General features: G+C 39.5%; 2 protein-coding genes across 2 annotated transcripts in view; one reads left to right on the top strand and one right to left on the bottom strand.

The window, feature by feature from the left end:
• Positions 1-1,614: 1,614 nt before the first annotated feature.
• Positions 1,615-14,652, bottom strand: immp1l (inner mitochondrial membrane peptidase subunit 1). The gene is made up of 6 exons (XM_026377526.1): positions 14,555-14,652; positions 7,175-7,282; positions 6,974-7,062; positions 6,697-6,832; positions 2,255-2,365; positions 1,615-1,760 (listed from the first exon to the last, which is right to left on the bottom strand). Exons 2-6 carry the CDS (start codon positions 7,277-7,279, stop codon positions 1,680-1,682), a joined length of 522 nt encoding a protein of 173 aa, XP_026233311.1. The 5' UTR covers positions 7,280-7,282; positions 14,555-14,652; the 3' UTR covers positions 1,615-1,679.
• Positions 14,653-14,728: 76 nt separating this feature from the next.
• The window catches only part of elp4 (elongator acetyltransferase complex subunit 4), a 49,023-nt gene continuing 41,735 nt past the window's right edge, over positions 14,729-22,016 (top strand). Inside the window, exons 1-3 of the mRNA XM_026378922.1 lie at positions 14,729-14,916; positions 15,790-15,825; positions 21,048-21,169. Coding sequence (XP_026234707.1) covers positions 14,739-14,916; positions 15,790-15,825; positions 21,048-21,169 — 336 coding nt within the window. The 5' untranslated portion in view covers positions 14,729-14,738. The remainder of the gene's footprint in view (positions 14,917-15,789; positions 15,826-21,047; positions 21,170-22,016) is intronic.

Here is a 22,016-nt window from a genome sequence, read left to right on the forward strand (position 1 = left end):
ACAAACAAAATACATATGTCAAGTACTATGTAGCTCAAATGTAGACACTACTGTATAGCTGTACTTCTTAATGACTCGTCTTTACTTTATTGGCGGCAAGCGGAAACTCACCGTGGGGTCAACTGGCTTCCATTGTTGGGTAGCAGAGTAACACACATATAGATAGATCCATATACAGTACCAGTAGACCTGTAGTGGTCTTAATTAACAATCTCCAGCTTCAACCTCGGCACTTAAATCATAAAAAGCTTTCCATCCCACAGGCATTAAGCCACATTAGTAAACAGCCAGAGCTCCCTCTATGGGGCAGTATGTTTAAAGGGACATGCTAAGATTACTTGTGTCAGCATTTCAGCTGAACACTGGCACCGTGTTGACATGCAGCAGATGAATATTAAACCTTGAGAAACAAAGATGTGCTTGAAGCAAAACCCGGCATAAATACTTTTCATACACACACACGCGCTCAGACAATCTTGAGCATCCCTCCCAGCAGGCACAGTCACACTCAGGCAGATAATTCAGTGTCACAGGGAGCCTTGTCTCTGACCCCTCTGGCCCCCTCCAGACAGAGGAAGCAGCTGGACAGGGACCCACGGCTGCCTCCAACTCACTTCCCCTGGGGAGCTCTAAGGAGAAGAGTCCCTCTCTGCCTCGGAGAATGACCAGCTGAGCTTCCACAGCTCAGTTTGTGAATGTGCCGCCATGTCCCTGTGCCCAGGAAGGTCTGAGGAGGATGAGCAGACTTAACAAATGTATATGTATGTGATGCATACATAAATAAAGTTATAAATATATATATATTCTGTTCATTCATATATATATGTATATATATATGAATGAACAGGAATCAGGTTTCTCAAGTAGACATTTGCAGCTTGCTTTAACCAGCTGTCTCTTAATCCTTTATCCCACAGAAAGCTGAAAATAATGTACAGAAGTGTGTGATTTCAGTTTCTCTCTCTCTCACACACACACACACACACACACACACACACACACACACACACACACTTACACAATGTATTCCATGGTGAACGAGACCCTTAGTAAGTGCTTATGAATATTGTATGGATAAATGGGAAATGTTAACATTTTTTGAACTGGGTTGGCAGCCTGATGAAATATTAAACAGTCAGAGAGCTTTTGTTTTACCACAATACTTAGAAAAGGTAAACATGAAATTAATGATAACTTTAGAGAGAATGAGCATGGGTTAGCTGAAACAGTCTGTTTGAACTTCAGTGACACAACTGTTAAATTCAACCTCATAAACTATCCCGAAATATAATTTAATGTTTAATTAATTCATTTAAAACTTGATTACTTGCGTCTTAAAACTGATTAAGAACAATCTGCAACACAAACCGTATGCACCTAATCTTCTCCCTCTGCTCACTCTCTGCCATTAGCAGTTGACACAAAGAGCTTTACTGATTCACAGCTGCTGCTAACACACAACAAGCCCCAGATAACAAGTTTAAAACTGTCAAATTAATCTAGAGCTGAAACATGTATTTATATAAGAGGTATAAAAATTATACTTCTAAACTCCTATAATGAATATGATTCTGGTTAAATCAGCATGACTAAAGTATAACCACTTCTTCCAAGTAAGATTTTAAATAAATAGCTTTATTCAAAACAAAGAAATGTGTGGTATAAACATAGTGGATGAGTCAATCTGAGTCACTCTGAGTTTTAATGATCCGTCTGGTCGGGCTTTCACTGAGGGTCCCAAAACTATGCAGTGGCCAGAGCTGTGTGGGACAAAAGGCACAGAGAAACAGTGGGTTAAAAGAGAGCTAACACTCGCATAACAACAAAATAAAGGGCTTGCAACCATTACGAACAACACATTTTCTTGCTACTTGGACACATTTGCTAATACGGCTTTTAATGATGCGTCGACTTTGGAAGAGGAGGTTGTTATTTCATCAGCTGTTGTAATAGGGCCTCCAGTAGAGTGCCGCTGTCCAATCAGATGGACAGAAGGTTGACTGACCTGTTTCCAGGGTCGTGGTTGCTATGACATCCAGTGACATGACAACACAGCAGAATGGAAAGCTAGACAATATGTTGTCCAGGCTTTGGTCAATCAGACACACTTGCTTTGAACTTGCAACTGACTCACATCTCTGAATTGTGCTTAACTGGACTAAAAAAACTTGCATTTTGCAAAGGAACACTTTTCTTTTTGCTTTTTTTTTTTTTCCTGAATACATGACAACGTAAAGCATGCCTTTCTTGTTACCTTTAAGCAAACACGCCCTCGGATGAGGGCATAGGGAATGGGGCCATAGCTCCTTGAGTCAGTGGAATTCCTAAGGTTATCCCCTTCTAGCCAAACATGGCCTTTTGGAACCTAAAAACACATCACGTGGAAATAGGTTTTTTAAAAAATAATAACTTTATTATAAAGCAAAAGAATCACACAGAACACAAACTCTGAAGCTGCACCATTACTTCACATTATGTTTTATATTATGTAGTTAGAAGCTACCTTAACCCCACCCCCTCCATCCCTCTCCAGCCTTAACGTCAACCTGCCTGTTCCTCTTTAACCCCATACCGTCTTAGGAGAGGGGTCATGGGTAACGGGCAGGGTCGGGAAGGATTTAGAAGAACTTCAAACGGGGTCATTAGGCTGTTGCCTGAGATCTGCGCCCCTCTTACCCAGTGAGGGCAAAGCCAGAGAGGGGGCTGAGATAGCCGGGCAGAGAGAGGGAGAAAGGGAAAGAGGGAGATAGAGAGGGCTAAGCCGCGGCTAGCAGCAGTGTCCAAGGGTCTCCACCGCGGTCCGACCTGCCAGTGGGGCGGTCATCCAAGCGGGCACTAATTCACAGTGACACCAATTATGATTAATCTCATCACTTTAGGAGAGTAGGCTTGTCAAGGCCCTAATTAAGTGCGCTGTCCCCCCTATATGTGCAGACAGGATCAACAACACATTATATTGTCATAATGGGCATCACAATCCACGAGTCTATTTTTGTGTTGCCTAACTTTTTAACGGCAAAAGTCCTCTGGAGGAAAGAGAATAACATAGAGTATTATCCACACCGAAGTGACGTCTTATTCCCATCACCCGGCTCTCTGATTGTGTTCTTCAGTCCTACTGTGGGATGCTGTGTTTTGTTTCATATTCAATAATTGAGACAGATGATGTGACATAATCACAAGCCAGTGACATGTTGACCTAACATGAGGTAAACAACTCACTGAATAACGACGACACAAATGAATATCATTAAAGGAGTCATCTGAGAACCATATGTCAGCATGCTGGATTCCCACCATTACACCTCATTAACATGGTAACATATGCTGGCTCCCAAGCACAGGAAAAAGAAACATCACCGTTTGTCATCTGCCAGACCAGAACCCTCTGATTCTCCTCATCCTTATACACATCTTAAAGACACAGAGGTAAGTTAAGAAAGTTTAAGTGTCTGGAAGTTTGTGTGGTAGGTGAATGGTTACAGTGCAAGCTAAGTAAACGCAGCGCCCCCCAGTTTGATTCCAGCTGAGGACCTTTGCAGCATGTCACACCCTGTTCTCCACTTCCCTATTAATACTACCAAATGAAGATCCAAACAACAGCAGAAGATGGGACATTTTTGTCCTTTTTTTTTTAACCCCAAGCCTCAGCGAAGACAAGTTACTACCACAAAGATCAACGAAGGGGCAGTATCTCAGAAAAGTGACAAAGCAAAGAGGTCCAAAGCCTGGTCTGTTGTACGTGAGCAGCTCGTCCAATTACACCCTGTTAAAGGTTGAAATGAACAAGGGAAATAAACAAAGTAAATCAAAGGCAACTCTTTGTCACCAGATAAAGTGCCAGATCTGATCATATTTTCAATAACAACTCACGTGTTAAGAACCTACATATACACCAACAGTGCGTACAGTATCTTTGCATTAAACAATCATATGGTTTGATCCCTTCAAATATAGATATAGGTCCCATAATCAATGATGACAAATCTAAAACCTAATTATTTTAATGACAATATAATATATATATATATAAACAAAATATTGTTGTTCTTTTGGTTTTTGGTGTACTATACCTACTGTACATTCAGCGGTTCTTCTTGAAGCACCTACAAATACCCACAAACCACTTCCCTCTCCTTCCTGCATACCTATAAATGTTTTCATTAAGAAGTTTCTTCACAGACAGGGGTGCATGTTTGATATGTGTCATTTTAGCATCAAACGCTTAGACAGTGCAGCAGATGAAACCACTACACAGACTTTCAAAGAACCAGGTAGGCCCCAATGCAGAGTTGTAGTATCTAAACACAGAGTCACACCGCTGGCAGCTTTGGTGTGATGGATGGCACAGACTTCACCCGCCCTGTGGTTGTAGGAGGGGTTGATGCAAGGTATTGTGTACCTGTCAGAGACATGTCGAGAGGAGCTGAAACTGGAGCTCTCCTCACCGTGGAGGTGCGTTGTTCAACAGCCATACCATTACAGTGCTCATTATGTTAACATGATTGAGATGGCATATTATGCGAATTATATTATACATGCAGGCTTATAGAGTTCATCTTACACCATATTGCTCTGTCTATCTTTACTGCAAAGAACAGAACATATCTCTCTCCGTGTGTCACCCTCTCTCTTTGCAGTAATATTAGGGATCAAGTGTCATTGTTTTGACACAGTAGCTCAGACACAGAAATGATTCCTAAAAGGTGACAGGGCAATTAGTGTGCTGTTGGATCTCTCAGGGTAGAGAAGACCTGCCTTTCTGTCAGAACAAAAAAGGAGGTGATGACAGGGTCTAACGCCACCTTCTAAAATTCATCTTTACAGGTCCACCCATAATGTCTCACACCATCCTAATAGTCACACACAAACTGTATATCCTCGGGGAAAATCCCTAAGGTAGGCCAAACATTTATGTGAGCAGTGGGTGTTTTCTCAGTTACCTTGTATGATGTCACAGGAAGATAGTGATTTTGCTTCAGGGTGTTTAAAAAAAAAAACATAGGAAAGCCTATATTAGCTGTATGAAATTGAAGCATGGTTAGTGCCACAAGCTTTGTGAGGACGAGTATAAGACAAAGGCCATATTAAACCAAAGGGAAGAACAAAAACAAGCAAAAATAAAATGAATAACAGGAAAACCACCAACTCCCTCAGTATCTTTCACTTTGCCTCTGCAGTGTAACTCCTGTCTTCCACAGTCTAGCGAATAAAATACAGGTTTTACGCTGCTGTGCATTGTTTGAAAAACAATAATTTGATCAGATACAACTGACAGAACTAATATGTAGGGTTAGATTGTTTATGCTTATACAACTGAAATGTAAGAAATGGGTAGCTGACAGAATAAAAAGGTGCTTCAAGTGTTTGAGCTTTAAGTTTAACAAAAATAGTCAGATGGTTCAACAACGACCTAATTCAGAAACCAAAGCAGTGCATGGACTGACAGAAAGTATTTTACAACTAGTGATAAACCCTTTTAACATGTTTCCACATCGGGTTGGTGGTTGGTTGGATTGAATTCCTGTTTAACAAAGAAAACGACGGCTTATGAGGGATCGGTTGATTCATGAATGTCCAATACAAACTTTATTTATTATTGGTATGAACCAGATCCCCAAGAATGTGACTGGGGTTAAATGATAACAGAAAACTAATGAAAGAATTAATACTTTTTGAAGCACACTACAGAAACTAAATGGTCTATGTGTGGTATACAGTAAGTAAATGACAGTGAATAAAAATCCAAAATGAATAGAAGTCTGTTTATTTTATTCTAAACTTGATAAAAGGACAATCAATCAGGACAACAGTAGCTCTCCACCTAGTGGCAAGTTTTAAAATGACTTGAACGGAGACATCTGTCTCTGCATCCTGGAATCTTGAATCACAGTGTAATGATGTCACCTGTTACAAGTTAAGTCCTCTGCATGTACAGGTGAAGCTAGCAGAAGAAAAGCCTCTTTATTTCCTGTTTCATTTGTTGAATGACAGGCTTGGCCCTATGCTATGTTTTGCTGAACCCATTCAACAGTCTACCCACAGTCTGTAAAATACACAATAAAGTCAAAAGCATGCAACAAAAGTGCAACCTTTGGTTTGCAAATGTATATACACATTCTCACACACATACACACACACATCCCTCTGCCCACCCATCAGTCTGTCCATTCGGCTGGCACTAACTCTAACAGGCTTCAGAGAGATTGCAGGCCTGAGCTGTGGGCGTTGGGGAGAGTAGTAATAGAAAAGCAATGACAGTGGTTTCAGCAGCAGAACCCCTGCTCACTCTCTGGCGTTATCACTGTTCTGAGGAAATATAGGTGTTGTGAAAAGCTGATATTTTGACCAATGACACAAAATGGAAGTGTTCGGCCTAAAATGTAAACAACCATGATAGTCTATAGACTAGGCTGCACACACAAAGACAAACTAAGAGATGTTTTTGTTTTGCATTATGCATAGAGATTCCATTTCTCATTTTATGGTGAAACAAACTATCAGGTGTTTTGCTGTAAATACGTTTTTTCATTTATTCTCTATTTTACTGAATCTTTAACATTTCTTCCGTCGACAAAGACTCAGTTTTTAGCTGCTGGAAGTCAAACTGTAAAACTACAAACAGGAACCTTACTTAGTTAAGCAGGTAATCAAGCGTGACACTTTCAACAAATAAGAGGTTTGTCTGATGTAGACATACTCACATATGTGTGGGACCTTGAAAGCATCTGATGGGGCACTTGTGCAGATCTTGTCACCCTCTAATCCAATCACTCTTTTACAAATATTCATATTTGGGTCAAAGGAACTCTTTGCAATTACTATGTCACCCCTGTTAAAGAAAACACAAACAAGAATCACTTTATTTGTAACAAATCGGATTGAAAAATATAAAACATGCATCCAAATCTTTAAAGACAGGGAGGAAACATAAACTGTGTAATGCACATGAATCCACTGAAAGGGAACCTACTTTTGTATTTTGCAAAAGTGACGACTCATCCGTTCAGAGAAGACAATATCTTGGTTGACAATGGTGGGCTCCATGGACGGACCGGAGCACTTACGGAAAATAAAGAAAATTCAAATAAATAAAAATAACAATTGTTTCTTGTACACATATGTAGTATGAGAAAAATATCATAATTAAATCTAAAATGTTAATAATACGTACTACCACAAATTCCCCAATGTATTCAAAGGCACAATGCGCCATACAACCATACTGGACTGTGTAGCCCACAAACGCCAAAGTATTTCCCAGGACACGGCGGAACATCACCTGCATCACAAAAACATAGGTTATGAGAAAATGTAAAATGTGCATCGTTATCAAATTGTTATACATGCAATAGTGATTATTTAATGTTTGATCCAGTTATGGTAGGCTTATGTCCTTTTACAGGGTTTCTAAAAAAACAAAAGCTGTTTGGAGTCCACATTTTAAAGGTGTGGACAAGGTTGTCACAGTTGGCCTACTGCTAAGATGGCACATTCCCTGGTGTTTCATTCTCAGAAGCTGAGTGGCCAGTTCACACCAGAAAACTGCCCTGAACTTTGATCCTGTGTAGGATGGACCAATCAACACCTTGTGCTCAGGTGATGGACAAACACAGAAGCTGTGACACATCCAGCCAAGCAGCTCTGTGCCGTCTGCAGCTAATCCCTGACTCTGTGCCGCCTGCACTTGCACCAAAATCATTAGAGCAGTTATCAACTTCTGTCAGCACCATAGAAACACAAAGATACCCCCAGCACCCATCCGCCTTTCCTGCAAACACTGTTGTCACACAAACACACACAAGAACTATCCACGTGTCTTCTGAGCAAACATCCCAGCCACACTCAGGTTATTGACTTTTACTCAAGCTGCAACCTGTTGGGTGGACAGAAGAAAGTAAGTCAATCTTTACACACTGCCATTTGCAGGCGCACCTGCACACACACACACACACACACACACTGAGACTGTATGTTTAGAGGAGAACAGATACAGTTTTGCTTAGAGGTTAGTCTGCACTTCAAACATTTTTCGCTCAGGCTGCCATCCTGCCAGTCCACCACAGGGTAAAGAAATCTTTTTCTGCATCTCCCCTATTCCTTCTGTCTCTTTCCCTCTTCCTCTCTCCATGTCTTCTCTCCCTCCCAGGGTATTATTAACCAAAGCAAGCAGAGCGGAAACCAAAGCCCCAAATCCGCAGAGCCCTGGGAATGACTTCCCAAAGATGGACACGGATTAGACCCCCAATTTCTCCCTTGCCCCACCACCTTCCACCCCTCTTTCTCCCCAGGTCCCCAACAGACCGGGTGTCAGGTGGCTCTCCCAGCCCTGCCAAAGGTGTTACCCCTAATCCCATTACCTCCCACCCCCCTTCTAACACATACACACACAATGCTCTCTCATTCATGCCAACTATATTCCACCTATTACACTCTATATCTATTCTTTCATCCCTAGCATGATTTGTCTCTTTGGCCCAATCGCCATCCTCTCTGATCCAAAAAAGACCAACTCCATCCTTTCACCTCCCTGTGTGCCGCTACTCTGCTCTTCCTCTGATCACCCCTGGCTACTCTCAGTTTTTTGCTACCACTGCAGGTGAAGGGGAGAATCTATATGTTCAGCACAGGGCCCAAATGAAGTGCCCCTTTTCAGTCAAAGTCAGCTCTTGAATCTTTTTCTTTCTACAGGAACTATAACCTCAGTTCTCCCCCAGCTGGTACAATAACACCTCTGGCCCTATAATTCCTCTGTTGGGAAGCAAGCGGTCTAAAGGTTAATGTGAATCTCAGGTCTGGACTAAGGCAACATATTCAACTCTATTTGTCTTGCTCTTAGTTTCCTCCACCAGCATCTCTGCCATCACGGTAATATAATGCACTCTCTTCTTACATGTTTTTCCTTCTGCTAGGCTGAGGTTTAGGAATCCTTGCTAGCACTCATTCGCAAAGCACAGTGGACAGCCTCCCGTACAGCTGCCCTCATATCTCTGTTTCAACTCCCCCCTTCATTCCATTCATCATAGGTAGGGATTAAGGGACTTTGCATAACAAGATCACACGGCCAGTGACTGATATCAAGAGAGTCCATATGCAGCCGCCTGGTTTTCTGAGGCACCCTCTGTCATTGATAGTGTGTATCTGTGTGAGTGCATGTAGTGTGAATGTACACACATACACACAATAGTATTACCTATCATAGAAAGTGTATATGTGATCTCCAGTGGCTCATTTGGGATTCAGAATAAGGCGGACGTCCACAGAGACCTCTGATTGGATCTATATTACCTCTAATTCCCCTGAGCATCCACACTATGTGTTGCCCCTAATACCCAGCACATGTGTATGGTGGGGGATACCAACATTAACTGAATGCTGAATTACAGCTGTAAATTAACACAAAGTATCTCAGTTAATCCAGGATTACACGCCAAACATGTTCATGGGAAAACAAAACAAAGTCAGTGGAGCCCTCTCCTGCAGAACCATCTGTGGCCACCGGCCTCCTGTGGTTACAGCACAGCACTACAGTGGGGAAAAGAGGGGGATCCCAAATTAATAGCTGCCAATGGAAACACCTTATTGTGTGTTTAACTCTGTGATCCTCTTACTGAGGGAGCTCGGATCACTCAAGGCAGAGAAATCACGAGTAGAGGAAGGGGGAAAAAAAAAAACATTCTTTCAATAGCAACCATCAGAAAGTGCAGCAGTGGGGATGCTTATCACTGTGTCCACCCAGCTGTCAAAAGCATTTTGAGTGAACAACTTGAGGCAGTACAAAAATAAAACGTGAATGAGGTGTTTTTCTATCTTCTGTGCTGACATGAATAAAGAGGCCTGGAAAACTTCGTAATGACAGACACATCGAAGGAAAACTGGAAAAGAGTCTCTCAAAAACTGATAAGCATTTGGCAAGTAGCTATTGTTCCTTCGTATCAGCAAATGTTTTCCCTTCTGGATTCCAAGAAGAAAAAGTGAATTGACCTCCGATACAGTGGGAAGATTAAGGAAACTTATAGTCAAGACCGATGGCCACTGCATAAACATTACATATATTAACTCTTTTCAATTCTAACTATTGGCCCGTGTCATGATTTAAAGTGTTGAAGATTTTAACTACTCAATTTTTATTGCATTTATCCACTACACTTGAGTTGGTCTATTCTCTTGAATTTGTCATTCTCATTAATATGTTTCAAAGAAAACTCAAACAAGTGTATTAACTGCAAACCCAAATGAAAAGTATTGTGAAATGTGAAATCAATGACAGCAAATCAAATACCTATCACTAAGCCATAAGGAAATATTCCAAGAGAATTATCACTATTGGTCTCATGAGATTTGAACCTGCCATTGGTGAGTAGTGTTAATTGATATACATGGTCAGTCTATTAGAACCACAAAGAGAATCTCAATCCAAACAGCACACAAGGGCCTTGCAGCGGTCTCCTTACACAACTAAATTAGGAAAACATGGGCTGAGAGAGAGCTGGGCAACAGGGGGGCTAAGAGGCTTACAAGCCCCTTGTCAGATATTCTTCTTCTCCCTAAGGATCCCAGATGGAAGGGAGTCTGGAGAAGCAGGCAGCAACAGAGAGGGGACGAATCCCACCTCTGATGCCTTCCACTGGGCAGCAGAAGGCAAAGGAGGGTGGGGTATTAGTCCTGTTGTGCAGAGTTTGATTTGATCTTAATGTGAGCTATAAAAAGGAGGAGGTTTGGCAACCGAGGGGGGTCTGTTTCAACTATCAGTCCAATCAAAGATAATCCTGCTGATTTAGACAAGGACACCTGGCTTGGTGGAGTGACAGATGTAAAAGTCTCAGAGTACTATGTCTAGACCATATCTCTTCTAGGACTGCCTTCTATCAGAGGCTTAATTGAAGCCACTGATCTCCATATTGCTCTTTTCATTGTTGCTAACGGCAACACAGCCGTGAAACAGCTGAGCGAGGTTACTATTTGAGGAGCTGAAGGTTTAAACCTACAATCAATGGGTCAGACAGGACAAATAATAGCCAAGTGATATGAATACAACTGCTATGAATTGAAAGGAAGTGTGGGTTGACAGAGTCCCCAGCCAATTACACTGAATGGAAAAAAATCAGCCACTAAGCCTTATTGTATTGACCACAAGCAAATGCATGGTGCTGGTCTGGTGCTGAGAGAGCTGAGAGATCTTATCTGGTGTTGTATCAGATTCACAAAGGAGTTTGTGTTTTGCCCCGACCAGCTCCCGACAAAGCCAGATATGTTTTAACAGTAGCTAGTGACAGACGACTCAACATAAAAGCAAATGTACAATCTTAAAGAATGCGATTTCCTTTTATTCTAGCATGCTTTATGTAATTTTTCTTTGTCTATTTTTCTTGTAACCTGTAGGTCAAACTAAACAGGGCTCACTGCATCGCATTTGCAAAAAATACCCCAGGAAACCAAAACAAAGCTATACAAACAATACATATGTTGAATCACGGAAAAAAGTCAAATGCTTAGACATAATTAGCTGTGTACGAAACCCATCCTCTGCTTATTGTACTTGTGCCTTTACAATATTATTTTTCTTTCAACGCTAACCAAACAAATATGGTGCATGTTGATGATAATCTTGCATCCTCCGGACACAAGACTTCTACAGCTTCTCTCAGTTGTACAACGATGGCAGAATTAGACTGAAGAAACCAAAACAGTCTGACCAGGAAAGGTCTGGCATGTTATGACTGCTGCCATTATATAGCTCAATCAGATACAGAGACTGATAATAACTGACAAAAACACTGCAGAAAAACACACATGCACAGATGACACATTGAAAAAAAGGGGGGAGAAATCTGTTATTTTTTGACACTTAGGCTGTTGTGATTATACCAACACAGGCTACAGTGGCCAAGGTTTAAATTGGGATTTAAAGGAACAGGAAATCAGGTGTTTTTTTGGGCAGCACTAGCTCAGATGGTAAAGCAGTTGTCTACTACCAGGGTTAGTGGTTTGATTGCCCGGTCCTTCCTAGCTACTTGTGAACCTGGACCCTTGGTGCCTCAAAGGGCACAATGCAATTTCCCCACTGTGGGACTTTCTTTAAAAAGAAAAAAAAAAAAGAATGACACAGAGGATGTGGGGAAAGTTTCCACGGCTGCATCGGCCACTGCTGAAGCAGGCTCTTCTCCCTCTGAGATGCAGGTCAGTAAGCGCATCGTATTTGTCTCATATAGGCTTTCCACAATGGCCAGTGTTGTCTGTCATGATATATTCCCTTGGTCTCCTGTCAGCTCATATAAATCTCAACAGTGCTGTCAGAACAGCAGGGCTGCCTCTGCTGAGAGCATTTGTAAAGTGAGCAGTTGGGCGCTTGCTTCTTCTGGAGCCTTACAGTCTCCTGTGATCTTATGCTGCCTCTGGCCTCTCTCTGCCACACAAAGCTTTTTACAGCTGTCCTAAGGATTACACTGATCACTCATCAGTCAACCAGTATTAATAGTGGATGTTATTCTGTACAAAAGAAACTGGCCTTTTCCCTACCAGCAGTTTGTCTGATCTGACAACATTCAGAGTTTTTGAATATGTGACAGGGGTTTCCATCGTCAAAGGGTTTTTTTGTACAACACTCGATTTGACTTTTCATGTTAGGAAAAGCACATTAATGATGGTTCTGTTCTATTCAAGTCTGCCATCATAGTGTGACAGTGAGGTGGCATGCACAGTACCTAGTAACCAGAGCATCTCAATGAAGGTTATCCATCATGGCTTTTATTACAGTGGCAAGAAAAGGTATGTGAACCTTTTGGAATTTCATGGTTTTCTGCATTAATTTGTCATAAATTGTGATCTGATCTTCATCTAAGTCAAGAGTATTAACAAATACAATATGACTAAAGTAATAACACAAAAAAAAATCTGATTGTTCATGTCTTTATTGAGAACAACCATAAAAACTTCATAGTGCTAGTGGGAAAAAAGTATGTGAAGTGTGTGAATGAATAATTATTGATTGCAGATCCTCTTAAAGCTCCTTTTAATGAGGGATGGCTCACACAAGTGTTTTCTTCTTGTGCAGAGCAAACTCAAAAAGTTTGAGTGTTTTTTGTCAAATTAGCTGTAGTCCATGCCTACAAACAAATTTTCTTAACAAGACTACAGGTGGGCTAATACCTGAGGTTCACATACTTTTCCCAATGATGACATGAAAGATCAGAAATTGTTTGTGGTATTATTTTAGGCACATTGTATTTGTTAATATACTTGACTTATATGAAGATCAGATCACATTTTTTGACTTTAATGCAGAAAACCATGACATTCCAAAAGTTTCACATTCATTCTGTATTTACTTTTTTTGCTTTGACATTTCATGTCAAAATGTCTCTTTAGAAAGCTGAGCAGTGCACCGGATTATAGTACACATTTTACAGCTGAACCTCCCTTGCAAATCACTCACAGCTTCTAAAACTGTGTGAGACATTAAGATAGTGATGCAGCTCACCACTTCTGTCCACATCTCTGAGCCACAGTCGCTCTCTTATGTACTGTATGCTTGCGGTGCTTTGAATGTTTCTCCCCTCACCTTTACACTTGCTGAGCCACAGGAACCCCCAGTTTCAACTTAAAGAGACTACAGTATACCTACAAACACACACACGTAAATGGGAAATGAAATAAAGCTGCTACCATGTGCAAGTGGAAAGCACAACTGCAATCCATGACCTATTTATCACGTTATATAAAACAGGACCTACTGTAACCTAAGGATATAAAGTCTGTTAGTAGACTTAGTAGTAGACAGACCTTTACAAAGGTCACTTCTAGGAATAGAATAGAATAGAATAGAATAGAATAGCTTGTGATATACTCCCTTCCTATTTACAGCACAGTATTAAAACATTATGGCCACATCAATATATTGATAAATTTAGTTATTAAGATATTGTTCTGTCTGTCTGTGTTAACTCTAAAAGTTTAATATTTGTACAAACAGTAACTCATAAACAAACTTCTAATGGTCCAGTTCCTTTTCTGGGAGCTGTGGCTGCCATACAGATATCAGCTTTCCTATGAGGTATTGGCAAATACACTCATTTGCTTTTACGGTGTGTATTTTGTGTATTTCACACCATTTCCATCACTACTTAAAAATAATGTAACACCTATGGGGTTTATTCACTGTAAAGCAATTTAGTGTACGAGTGTCCTTGTTTATTGAACACAGCTGCACAATTCATATATATCGGATATGTTTTCCATTCACACGTTGAGGATGGCATGTTAGCTAGGTATAACCTGTATTCTCAATGTTAAAATAGAATGAAGTGTTGTTTGACATGTTTAATTGCAGCTAGTTCTATTATGTTTGCTAAAAATATATCGCAAATTAGCTACTTCTGTCAAGAAGTATTTTGATTCTGTTATATTATGATATGATGAACAAACAAGGTCATAGCCGCTCAAGTCAGGCTGCTGGTTATTGCCAAAAACTTATAACGTGATGCTTATGCATAATGCATAAATATATACCAAGCTATATCAACTAATTTATAATAATGTGCGAAGCTTTACTCACCTATGAACGTGTGATTCAACGCTCTGACCATGCATTTACCAAAACAAATTGAACTTCCCCTTGACAGCTTCCATTCGCGGCACCCTAACAAACGCTTCTCTCATTGGTCGAGCTCCACTAAACCGTTCTATGATTGGACAGCACGCTTCAAAACAGGAAGAGGCGTCCCCACGTTACTAGCAGTATGGCAGCTCCAGTGAACAGTGTGGGTAAACCCTCAGTTGAACGTTTACCGTTCAGTACTACGAGTTTTCAGAAGAAAACAAGAAGCAAGTTAATCTCTATACCTGGCACCAGACCTTCGGTTCAAAACGGACAGCTCTTAGTTTCGACCGGTGTCACGTCTCTCGACTATCTCCTTGGTTAGTCTGCTGTTTAGGTTTCACGTTAGCATTAGCTACATCGGCTAACAGTGATTCCCAATGTAACGTTAGCCAGGTAAACTAGAGGTAGTTACACTAATTAACTATAATTATCAGTTAGGACAGAACAGGCAGATGACTACTAGAGTAGAGGTGCTGCTGTTTGCTACAGGTTGTTTTTATAACGATTTGTTTTATTTGTATTTTTATTAGCCAACGTTAGTGATGCCACACCTGCAGCTTTCTCCTCTCAGCTAACCAGCATGGACCCAAGTAGTCTAAGAAACTCTGAAAGTCCTGTCTGATTTGAACACATGTTTCTGCTGCAGTTTTTTAAGCACCACTACCCTCTGTGTACTGTGCATTGAATGCATACTAGTTGAACAAACCTGGACTCTTCATAATATCTGCTGTGGGTGTTCTGTTAACTTTAGAAAATAAACAAAATGAGCATTTACTCAATTTCTGAGGTATTTATACTCGAAGTATTTCTCTTTTTGTCTTTATCATTTGGCTTTACTGCATTTTAAAGGCAAATGTTGTATTTTTACTTCACTAGATTTGATTTTCTGGGTTTCTAGCAGAACTATGGTGTTCTGTGTTAATGAAGCAGGGAAAGCAGCAATAAAAGCATGTTGTAGCTTAAATCCATGTGGCTGCTAATACTGTGTTTGCTGTCATACAGTCATGGTTTACTGAAAAACATCAATAAAAGAGAGTCATTGTTACTGCTATTAGTGAAAATTATACTTTTCCTGACAAAAGTATGTATTCTCTTATTATTAAATTGCTCCAGGAGTTTTATACTTATTCAGAGGCAGTTTGTTATATGTTAATGATAATGATTTTTTTTTTTTTCTTCTTTGTGAACAGGTGGTGGGTTAGCTGTTGGAACAGTACTTCTCATAGGTGAGCCTCTCACTTTTGAAATCTGCTAGTGATTTGAATTTCCCTTCAAGTGTGATCATAATTTCATTCATGTGATGTTTTTCTTGAATACCTTCTATTCATAATCAATTCTATTGATTGATTAGACAGTAAATACATTCAGGTATTAAGTATTGACAGGAGAACCTAATATTTAGGACTTTTTTGTTGTTAGATATTTAAATTACATTCACCTGTGGAGTATGAAGTCATCATCGAAGCATATTCAACCACATTTGTATTAGGTTACTACACCAGTTTTGTAAGTTGTAGCTATTTATAAATTGGCCAAACACTACATGTCAGATTTCACATCTTGCGATGAATGGTCTGCGTGTGCTGTTGAATACAGACAGCCACTCAGGCAGCAATTGTTGCATAATGTGCCTTTTTGTTTAGGCTTCAAGAGCAAGTTTAAGATGTTTTTTGAAGAAATATTGAACCATCATTGTTCACTTTGCTAGACACTAATGCACTGGTGTTCAGAAAGCTCATATGTAATGTTAAATACTTAAATCTAATAAGCTACATATGCTACTCTTTATGATTTATTATATGCTTCAGACACACAGTTGACAGCTTTCTAATCTACATCAAGAAATTGTAAAGATTTTAAATGATGGTACATTAACGCATCACTGAGATGTAGTTTCTGGACAGTGTGTATATATTCATACAGTATACAGCCAATAATGCCAGTATGTACGCCCTAAACTAATTTCAGTAGCACTTGTCAGTGTTCCACAGCAATAATACTGTCTATCTGTTCTCTGGCTTTTTGTGGTTAGGTTGTCACTGTTTAGCAGAATAGCAAATAGACCAATGACCTTAAGGTCACCAGTTAGAATCCCAGGTGTTCACACTTCAACTGTGATTCTTAATTAATATGCTCATCTGCAGATGTGTCATACAAGTATTTGGAATTAAATTCAAAGCAAGTGGGTTTTCTAGGGATGTAAATGTCTTCCACTGTAGTATTATTATTATTATTATTATTCATCATAGGCTAGGCTATATGCACTCGTAGACAGTAAGGTTAAGGTAGTCTTGTTTCCCCTTGAAGCTGTAATTTGTGTGTAGCCGAGGACTATACCAACTGATGATATTGCTTTGCCCTTTAATTCATCCCCCCAATCGATGCAGGAGTCAGTGATTACACACTAATGCGTTCTTCCCTTCCATTTTGTGAATCAATGTACGGTTGGTTTCATCTAGTAATGAGAGACACAGTAAAGGTGAAATGCGTGTGTGTGCTCTCTTGTGTTTGTCTCTGAAAGAGTGGTGTGTGCACACACTGTGCTTTCTGTTTCTGTTTTGTTGTGTGGGTGGATGGGATGGGGGGAGTTTGGAGTATGTTTGTTTGTGTTTGTTTCAGGCAGTCGTCTCCTACAGTCTGCCCCTTTAGCCGTGATGGCCTGTTTGTGAGACACAGACATAAAATTATCAGACCGGTCGTTGTCTGCCTTTGAAGTGTCATGAGCTGTCCGTCCTGATTTGTCAACCAGAGGGGGATCAGCCCAGTATGGCTGCTGTCTGAAGATCTCTCATCTCTTATGTTTTTGTAAAAGAAGGAACAAAGCTTCACAGCTCTTATTATGTTGACCCTGTATGGTGTCATTCCATTAGTTAGTTTAAGGGAATCAATTTTCTTTCAATGTACCCGTAATAATTACTGTTAAATTTGATCTAAATGTTACATGTTTAAATATTTTGCTGCTTTGACGCACACTTTGAATAAAAATAATTGCAAGTTTTAAACACATCTCTAGTAATTAATCGGCATCTATTACAAAAAGCTCTTTTAATTTAAAAGGCATAACAAAACAAACTTTACCATAATTAATTCAGAATTAGTTTTGCAAAATAAATATTGTTGGCCTTCTGAGGGAAGAGGGATCATAACTACTGAGCGCTGATCATCTTAACCACATATGGAAGATATGAATACAAATATGATCAAACTGAGTCCAGATGTTGCAAAAACGAACCAGTTATGCTGATGTTTTAAATTATTAAAATGCATTGTTTCCATGTGCCCTGGTGTTGTCTTTCAGAATAATGTTTTTTAGCTAGTACCATGCCCACAAACTGAATTGTTTAAATGTGAGGAGGAAGTTAAGGAACTTATTATTTATCAAATGTAAATTTAGTTTTGTCAATGAGGGCAGTAAATGCTTGTATTAGTGTTCTGGATTCAATACTTTTAGAAAGGGGGACCAGAGGATCAGCTTATTAAGAGGTTTTGTTTAAAAAAAAAAAAAAACTGTGGTTCTCGGAGACTTGTTGTTTTAAAGGTTCTAATATCATTCAATAGTTCATCCTGAGTTGTTTTATAATGCTCAGGAATCACTTTTAATGGAGTTTAGAAGTTGAGATGTTTTATATTTAAAAGGAGACCACCTCTTTGTGATCAATGGAAACATTATTGGTAAGTTTTAAACTATCCGAGGATGAATTGTTTAGTTGGCATTTTTCCTGATTAAAAGAAATAAGGTTTGTTCCTCTTCTATCCTCCTCCCCACTGACCATACAAAAAAAGAATTTCTTTCTTTGGCATTCACTCAGTTCTGTTTAAAAAGCTTGTCATTTCGAACATTGTTTTTCCATGAGAATTCTTAGATTAGAATTATGTAAAGTGGATTTCTTTGGTACAAAACTATAAAAATCAATGTTTAAAATGACATAAAAAAAAAATGTATATATATATATATATATATATATATATATATATATATATATATATATATATATATATATATATATATATATATATATATATTCCACAGTATTATAACCACATAAATTAATGTTATTTACTGTTGTTTGAAAAACAGAATAAAGTGTTATTGCCGGTTGCTGCATTGATCAATATTTTCTGTAGGAGAATTGTTTTTCTAGATGGTGACACCAATTAATTCCTTGGTCCATGCCCCTTCGAAAGAAATCACAAAGACAAATGTTTTGCTTTGCATTTTTTATTATTTCTTAAACTCTAGACTTTAAATTAAAGAAAAGATAATTTTATGAAAATGTTGTTTAATAGGCAGAGATCGAGCCCCACTGAAAGTCTTGTGAGAAATTAGAAACATTGGTTTAATTTTATAACCAAACCTGTTGGCAAGTTAGGTTTTATTAATGTTTTCAATTTATCAAAAGAAGAACTTACTAGTTCGATTTAGAAAACTCAGTATCAAAAAATGTCAGTATTGCATTACACCAGGTGGGGAACTGTACACAGGAAGAGGGGGGCAGAAATCTTTCCCATTTATGATCTGTTCAAACTGCATGTTGCATGGTTAGATCATGAAACCTCCATTTGTGAGAGTCAACTTTAAGCCCCTAACAGAGCTCCAAGGAGCCTGTCTGCCTCCCAGTGACAGGTGCACTGGTGAAAAAGAGGGACAGCGGTCACCAAAATTAACATCTTACATCATCTGAGATATGATCGGCATATACAGTATATGGGGGTTCATAAATGCAGATGACACATTGGCATTTAGCGTAATAAAACCACCTTATAGCTATGTTTACATATTGTAAAAGCTCCAATCATTTTGCATGAAGTGATTACGTGATTGTCTGCCATATAGCTTCTCAGTAGAAATGATAATGCTTCATAGACCAAAGACTCATACAAGGGGGGAAAACACTCTGACCTAGATATTTTGTCTCCTCCCCCTGCAGCTTTAGCAGATATGATTCAGGACTCCTTCACTCCCACTCCCCTGTGTAAAGGCAAACGAAGCAGAGGCGTTTCCCCCTTTTACCAAACCTTAGTCAGAATAAGCAAAAAAAAGAAAAAAAAAATCATCCCATGACTACCCAGAGTGACTGATCTACCTCAAAGATATGACCGTCCCCCACCCCCTGTTGCTCCTATACCCCCCACCTCCCGCCCACCCCCTCTCCTTACCCCCCACCTCAACAGCCTAATGACTCCTGGAGGTTCCATTTGTAAGGCTCCCATAGAAACACAACCACAATAGGCCCCATCTTGAGAGGGCCCATCTGGGAGTCTTTGTGGGGCCTGCTGAAAGCCACAAAGGCCTGCTGACCTAGAAACCCATCAATAAGAGAACAGGGAGCCCCACCGACAACAAATTGAAGAGCAGTGGAATTTCCTGAGCCATCCTAAGTCCGTAGGTGAGGACATAGACCAGGAACGTGGGAGGGGGGAATTCTCTGGATGTTCGAGGATGACACGTCAGGATGTCATTCCCAAGCTGTCACTTGTATGCCCATTACCTTAAACTGTCACTGCCGTCTTTGTCCTTGTGTCTACTGTTTGTCATTGTGTGAAGAGGCCTATGAAATCTTTACAAAATGGTGATTGTGACAGGAAGCATCAGTAGCATGCTGAGCAGAGTTATGCGCCCTGCTCGGGGGGTTTCATGGTGATGATGCAGGCTTTTTTTTTTCTGTGGGTTTGGGATGTGTAATAGCCGGGTGGCTGCTTTGTGTACACTGAAATAGACTACTTTTGGGAAGTATGTTTGATGTTTACTTGCCAGTTTTAGTGCCTGAAACATACCTCTAGATGAGATTGTAATGTCATCAGTCCAAGCTTGATTTGAACATGCCCTTTCTCCTACTTTTATGATAATAAATACACCTGATGTGATTGGCACTAGAAACACGATAACGAAAGGATGTCAGTGCCATCAGAACTGAAATGAAAGCAGAAAGATTCAACTCAACCACATGTCAGGAAGCATTTTCAGGACATGCACTATGTTATCCTACTTCTGCCTCCTCCTGTCAGTTGTCCCTGACAGCTGGGGTACCTTTGCGTTCAGTGGGAGGGGTCACATGAATTCTTAAGACAGGTGTCTCCCTCTCACCTCTGCTGCTGGGATGTGATATGTGAAAGTGGACAGGAATATTGTTAAGAGAAATGAAGATGTCATCTGCACTTTGGTAGTGAGATCACATAGCTACACCTATGTTTCTGTGCCATGCCGATTGCCATCTGTTCCCTACAACAACTAATCCAGATAGGGTCCTTACATCGATTACAGGCAGAAGCCGTGATGTGGTCATAGACTGCTGTATCTTTGGTGTCAGAATGAGCCACAATATTATGATAGACTTGAAGCCTATAACTTTTTTTTTTCATGGGAAAGACGATATATCTATTTGAATGACAATATCTAGTCAAATTCTGATTGTTGTTGTCTTTCTTGTTTCTTCTATTTCTTTTGCAGAGGAGGACCGATATGATAGCTACTCCCGTATGATCTTAAAGTACTTCCTAGCGGAAGGAGTGGTGTGTCGACATGAACTTTTTGTGGCTACAGCTCAAGATAACCCAGATGACATCTTACAGGTAAGACGAGATGCCGTCTATTCTGTAATCTATTAGGAAGGAAATTTGTTATACTCTATAGTATGTTTTTTTTTTTTTTTTTTTCAAGGTACTAGACTTGACAAGCCATTCACAGAGAAGCAAAGATAGCCTCAATATGTCTACTTCAGCATCATCCCTTTAGAACAATTGCACTGTCAAAAATAAATTTTTATAAAAACTTTTGTTTACCTTGTAGTCATTGGAAAATGTTGGATTTATTCTGGCTACTTTTAGAAAATACTGTATTAAAAACACTTTTTGTTTTCCATATAAATTTATACTATTGATTAGCATTGTATGTTCTCAATACCATTGTTTGAGATCATTGATACACATAATGTGTGTATACTGAATGTAACCATATTTACAAAACTACTTAGATTACCTTTTAATCTGATGCTAGATGTGTACAGTATATACAGAAGGCATTAAACCCTAAATACACAGTAAAGTTTGTAATTTAAACTACTCCACCAACATGGTATAACATTTTACTCCTCAACAATGTAACAGCAACATTATTATTATTATTATTATAACATATTATTTTCAATAATACATTTTTTAAATTTTTCATTTTTCAAATGATTCTTTGTTGGCATATAAATCCAAATATTTCCAAATCACTGATGCTGTATGACCTCTCTTCTCTAAGTTATCCTTATCTTGTGTGGATTTGGAGGTGGGTTTATTTTCCTTTGCCGTTGCTGTAGGTTAATTAACAGTACAGAAAAATATTGAACCATATGGAAAGGGCATATTATTGCTTCATCATTGTTTAGTGGGTTATCATTGTTTAGCAGGTATTATAGGCATACAGCTTTCC

This window comes from Anabas testudineus, chromosome 3 (assembly GCF_900324465.2).
Source record: "Anabas testudineus chromosome 3, fAnaTes1.2, whole genome shotgun sequence".
In the NCBI taxonomy this organism is placed as follows: domain Eukaryota; kingdom Metazoa; phylum Chordata; class Actinopteri; order Anabantiformes; family Anabantidae; genus Anabas; species Anabas testudineus.

Coding starts and splice junctions, on each gene's coding strand:
- immp1l (XM_026377526.1), bottom strand. CDS start 7,279: ATGTTCCGCCGTGTCCTGGGAAATACTTTGGCGTTTGTGGGCTACACA. Junction 7,063..7,174: donor ACATTGGGGAATTTGTGGTA/GTACGTATTATT, acceptor ATTTTCCGTAAG/TGCTCCGGTCCGTCCATGGA. Junction 2,366..6,696: donor TCCCACACATATGTGAGTAT/GTCTACATCAGA, acceptor ATGTGTTTTTAG/GTTCCAAAAGGCCATGTTTG.